General features: G+C 46.8%; 1 protein-coding gene across 1 annotated transcript in view; it reads right to left on the reverse strand.

Annotated features, from left to right (window-relative positions):
- Positions 1 to 6,000, reverse strand: part of ptprn2 (protein tyrosine phosphatase receptor type N2) — a 199,877-nt gene that overhangs the window by 21,486 nt on the left and 172,391 nt on the right. The window contains exons 16-17 of the mRNA XM_042068215.1: positions 1,049 to 1,196; positions 266 to 339 (exon numbers count right to left, since the gene is read on the reverse strand). Coding sequence (XP_041924149.1) covers positions 266 to 339; positions 1,049 to 1,196 — 222 coding nt within the window. The remainder of the gene's footprint in view (positions 1 to 265; positions 340 to 1,048; positions 1,197 to 6,000) is intronic.

A 6,000-nucleotide genomic window follows, 5' to 3' on the forward strand; every position in this document is an offset into this window, starting at 1 on the left:
AGCTGATACGGCAGAGATCATCCTTCAGGCTTATAGTGGCGGTAGTCATTTCACATAAGTTTGGCAGAACGTACGTATGAAACTGATAACAATGGCTGAGTTATCTGAATATCACTGATTGCCAAAATGCATCTTAAGAAAGCAATGGGCAAAAAGAAAGGAAGGATGAAAAACAAAAAAAAGATAAAAGATGAAGGGAAGAGAGTAAAAGCAGAGGGAGGGCACAGTTGCTGGCAGTCTTGCTGCTACACATGCTGCTACTCACAATGGGACTGGCGTTGATGTAATCTGAGTTGCTGTGGTTGTTCTCAGGCTTCAAGGTGACTCGGGAGTGATCGTCTGAAATGGAAACACATAATTTTAGTACTTCTCTCTCTCTCTCTCTCTCTCTCTCTCTCTCTCTCTCTATGATTCCTGTGTTCCACGCCCTCGCACTGCATTTGGTGGCAACACTTCATTTAGGAGGAAGCAAGAGCACCGTCTCCTTTTCTGAGCTCATATCGGTGAATATCTCCACTTGAGCTAGAAGGGAGCGTGCAGAAAGGCATTGCTGCATAATCAATGCTTCTCCAATCCCAGCGAGCTCCCAACTCCCACCTCATCCCCCAAAATCTTCCTCACCACTAGATTTCACACTCAAAATGGCCTCTATAAAGATTTTTTTTTTTTCTTTTTTCCTCAGCGCAGCTCAGCGTAACAACTCGGTGGGTGTACGACGACTACATCTTTATTATGTCTTCTGGACCCCAAAGACTCCATGTTCTGGACCCCAAAGACTCCATGTTCTGGACCCCAAAGAGCCCAAGCCTACAATTTACAGCAGGGTATTTTTCACACTCTCAGTCGGGCTTTGAGCACATGTTTTGTTAACCCAGGGCAGCTCAGTTTATAGAGGTCAGTGGGTTGCTAGTGCCCTCAATGGCAGCTCAGCTCAAAGACCCCCAGCAGAAGCTCAGGACTCAGCAGGTTGTGTCTTTTTGGAAAAAAGGCGGTTTGGGGGGAGGGGGGCTGGAGGAGATGAAGAGGGGTGAGAGGAGGGGCTACTTACAGACGAGGACCCCGTTGGGTCGGTTCCGCTGGGCGTTCTGCGTCTCCTGGCCCACGACGGAGGCGCCCGGCTCAGCCTGGTAGCTGCAGAGAGCCTCCCACTCCTTCTCCAGACGGTTCTTATTCTTCAAGTGGTCCTCCATGTAGGACTGGAGAGAGACAGATGCAGAGAGAGAGGGAGGGAGGGTGAAAGAGAATGAGGTTAGAATGTCACAAGAACAAAACTCTCACTGGCAAACACTTTCTAAAGTACAGAGCATAAAAAACGTCTGTGCCACAAAGATTAGACACTGGGAGACACACTTACATCTAAGCAAAGAAATCATTTATTTTGATTATATGATTTGACGCAACAATACACTTATATAGCTGAAAGCTATTTCAGTTGTCCATTGTGAGGACCACATTAACACAGCTAGGTTGTCTGGAACCAAGAATTGTATTGAAATGTGTGTGTGTGTGTGTGTGTGTGTGTATTTGTATTATTATATTGAGTCTGTTTTTTGTGAATATAAGCGTCTCCTGCCATGAGTAGACGCATTGTGAGGCTCCTGGTCCGACCTCACCATTCCCACCGGCCCCAGCGGCCTGCCTCGCCGTACACGGCCACAGAGCCTCTGGACGCACGTCAGCCCACTGATCCCCCCACTTACGCCACCCCAGGCAGCAGCCGCAGACAGCTAATCCCGCACCTCTGCGCTATGCATGAGCACGACACCACCGGTGAGAGAACGACAGAGGGAGAGAGAGAGAAAGAGAGAGTGAGGAAAACAGATAGAGAGAAAGAGAGAGGAGGGGTGGGGGGGTGGGAGACGGCCTGACAATCGCAATTAAGACTCCTGAAAGGTCCGTCTGCATCCACGCGTACTTCAGGGGTGCTTCAATCACCCCTTTCACTGCTTGCAAAAACGCTGATAAGATTGTCTGCGTCTAAGCCGTCTCCCCGAGAAGACCAAATTGAATTGAATTCACCAGAGACAAAGAAGGGAGGGAGGAGGGAGAGAGAGAGAGAGAGAGAGAAAGAGAGCGAGGGAGAGGGAGATTGTGACAGAGAGGGAGGAGAGGGAGAGAGGGAAAAAGGGAGAGAGGGAATAGGAGAAGAAAAGAGAAGGAGGCTTGTTTGACAGAGCTGTGGGTGTGGCGCGTGCACATATGTGTGTGTGTGTGTGTGTGTGTGTGTGTGTGTGTGTGTGTGTGTTGTGAATGTATACTGGTTGCTGGCTTGATGTTCAGACTCCCTGTCCTCCTCTAAGGTCACTGCACACACACACAGTTCTGTAGCAGTGCTAGACTGTGTTAGTGGATTGCACACTCATCACCTGATGTTGGGAGGGACCCTCTGTGCTTGCCTTGGAAAGCTATCCTCAAATGCAAAAAAGGGAGCCATCAAACGAAACCCTCACCCTCACACAAAACCTCAAGAGCAGCACCTTCACAGATGGATCCACAACAACATACACAATATCCCCACCACACCCAAACACACACAACCCACACACACACAACTTGATTCATAGTTGATTAGTCGTTCTGTCCAAGACTCAACAAAGCCCTCTGTCATCATAATAGTTAGGAGCGACAGCACTCAATCAGCCTAATAGTGCTATAAACCCTGATGTAAACACGCTCAAAGGCAGCAAAATAAGCTCTTAGAAATGCATTGAACTGTAGGGCAGGAACCACATAAGACATGTGATGTTTACATCCTCCATTCAATGGGCCGTATATTCTGTCACTATTTCTTTCCCTCTCTATCTCTCTCTCTTTTTCATTTCCTAGATAAGTCATATCTTAGAAGATTATGCTTCATATGACAAGCAACTTAATAGAAGGCTATTACTGCCCATGTTGAATTCATAATTTAGTAAGGGGAAATGACTTTGATTAAAAAGCCTTGGTAGCGAAATAATGAGATTAACCTCCTCTGGATGAAAGGAAAAAAAAATACATTCTTTAATTCGCCCACTGTCCCTGTTTCTGTTGAAGCCACCACTGCTACGCTAGCCAGTGGCCTAATCACCTGTGTTCTCATTAGCTATTTTTACTCACCTAAGCCGAAGGTTCAGCTCGAGCCTGCTAGAGATGACCTCATGTGGAATTTGGAGAAAGGTCTCTATTTGAGAGTGTTATATATCAACACCATGTGTTTTCATTCTAATTCGGCACAAAAGTCCTGCACACATTTACATTCAATGACAAAATGTTTTTATTCTTACTAGTGGCAAAGTTTACTTTACTAGTCATTACTTTACTAGTAATTTTTTCTTTCATCCAGAGGAGGTTAATCTCATTATTTTAAGACTGAGAGGGTGCCTATTATTGCCCCTATGTCCATCTGTCATCTACTGGTCAACACACCTGCTTTGTAAGCTACAAATTTGCTGCAGAAATACTAAGTGCGTACAGACCAAGCTAATACATCTGATCTGACCATTTGTAGTTTTGTGTTGAATGGGGAGGGTTGGGATTTGCTGGAATGCACACACACAGCATGGTAATCCTCCACTCAACAGAGCAGGTGCCTCCTTCAAAACGCTTTCAACTTCAGCGGGAAAAAAAGCCCCTCAAGATTACCTTTAACATCAGCTTGATCTGAGCTCATATAACACGAAGCAAAATGATCCTTCACTCCATTGCCTTGAATCTCTGGGTTCTTCGATAATATCAAAGATGCCCCCCCCACCCCAAACAAAACAAAATGGTAGCCTGCTTTATTTCTCTGGGGAAGGATTCCCCCCCCCCCCACCACCTCAACAAAGCCTGGTGGTGTACAGAGGCTTGGCGCGGGATAGGCGCTTACCTGCTGTCCTTTGTTGGCGCTAGAGTAATAAGGTTTAGGGGGAGAAAGTGTAACAGAATTACTGCCAGCCAATCAGTAGGCCTAGATGACGGGGGTGTCGGAGCCAACTCCCCCTAATCCCCTTAAACAAGCTTCACAGAGGAGGGGAGGGGAGGGGGTTTGGGACAGGGGGGTTTGGTGGAGCACAGACCTGGGAATAGTGAGTGCTTGGGGCAGGGAGACACAGCAGCTGAGGTAATGGCGGCGTGGTAGTGATGGTGGTTGTGGAGGGTCTGGAAGGAACAGCCTCGAGAATAAGTGATTGGTGCTGCTGCTGTGTCCACAGAGAAATAAACACTGTGTGTCCATTAGTGTGTGTGTGTGTGTGAGCGTGCATTAGTGTGTGTGTGTGTGTGTGTGTGTGTGTGTGTGTAAAACTGCGTGAGTGAATTCATCAATGTGTGCTACTGGGGGAAAGAGAGGGTGCATTATTATCCATATTTATGAGCTGAGACAATCAAGGAAAGAGAGACCACAGCATTCTTCGCAATTAGCCATCGACTAAGTCATCAGCCAGGTAGGGTTCTTTTTTTTTTGGCAGAGGGTCTTTATTATTCATTTTCTCACCTTCATTGTCTTTAAATATATATTTCATGTCATGATTCCCCCTCTGCTCAGCTCAGGAAATACATGAAAAAAAAAAACTAAATAATAGATAAAAGCATGTGCTGCCCGTGGGTCCTTATTGATTTTCTGTGGAAACAAATCAGCACACAGAGTTCACAACAATGTCTGGATATCAAAGACAACCACATCAGAGCTCACCACATTTCTGTGGGGCCAGGGTAAGAGGAGCAGGAGAAAAGCTTGCTTAGAAGATTGCTTTTTTTATTTTAAAAAACGTGTTATAAAAAAACGCTGCAGAGTGCGAGAGAACTGGGAAAAATAAACCGCCTTGCTTCCCAAAATGAGCTACTTGGAAGACACTGGCATAAAGCAGTGATAGGTCTCTGTTAATCTCCGGTAAACCTGCTTACACTTAATGAATTCTACGATCTAATAAAACACGCTTTAATTGCTCCTGCTAGGTGCTGGGCACAGCACTGCACTTCATGGAGCTGTGCTTTCACAGCCATGAGCCAGGGGTGCTCTCCATGGTCCTGAAAGACCCACGTTCACTACAGGCTCACCAACACAGGAGACTTGACAGCAAGTCTGTAGCTGCTGCAGAATGTCCTGCACTACAGCAGTCAGGTTTACACACCAGACTGACCTGGGAACAGCTACCACACATACTCACACAGCCCCACACACACACACACACACACACACACACACACACACACACACACACACTGCCAATCAAGACCCATGTTCAGGCAGACAGACTCAGATGGTGGGCCTTTATTCAGGCATGCTGCGCAGAAGAAAAGCCCCAGCAGGTCTATTCATAACCTCCATCTTAAGATCCCGACATGAAAGGGGGGCAGGGGGCTGATCAGAGGTCTCATTTTTCATATGGAGGATGTAGGGAGCCGCCAAGATAGGGCGGAGATAAATGACCCGCGACAGAGCGGGGCCCCCGATAACAGGCAGTATCTGAGAACAGCAGTCAGGTGACGCCCCGACTCCCTTGTGAAAAGAGCGGGAGGAAAAACACACTCTGCTGGGATCAGACGCTGACCGGACGCGTCAAAAGACCCCGGTCACATAAAGTGTGAGAACGATGGAGAATGAGCTCTATAAAAGCCTATTTGGAGTTTTCATGGGGACTTCTGTAAAGAGAGTGCTCTCAGTCTGTGAGAGTATGTCCCGGCGCCTTGCGGTGGTTTTAAACTTAGTTACGCAACCTCGCAAGAGAGAGGTGACACCTGCCTGAGGAAGAATATTCATTGTGAGGGGAGATAAAGTGAGGAAGAGGAGCAGAAAAAACAACAACAACATCCTGTCCCTGAGACAAGTGTGACAAAGAATATGATCTTCCTTTGTGCAATGAGTGGGTGGGTGTGTTAGGGCTTTAGAGACATGAGAGTGCCTGTATGTGTGTGTGTGTGTGTGTGTGTGTGTGTGTGTGAAACAGAGTGAGGTGTTCTATTTAGAAATATATATTCATCATCTAGTTTAGCACAGCAGGTGGCCCAGGGAAACCATTTGAGTGGGAGTTTGAAAGTGAG

The sequence above is a fragment of the Alosa sapidissima genome, chromosome 17 (genome assembly GCF_018492685.1).
Source record: "Alosa sapidissima isolate fAloSap1 chromosome 17, fAloSap1.pri, whole genome shotgun sequence".
Lineage (NCBI taxonomy): Eukaryota > Metazoa > Chordata > Actinopteri > Clupeiformes > Clupeidae > Alosa > Alosa sapidissima.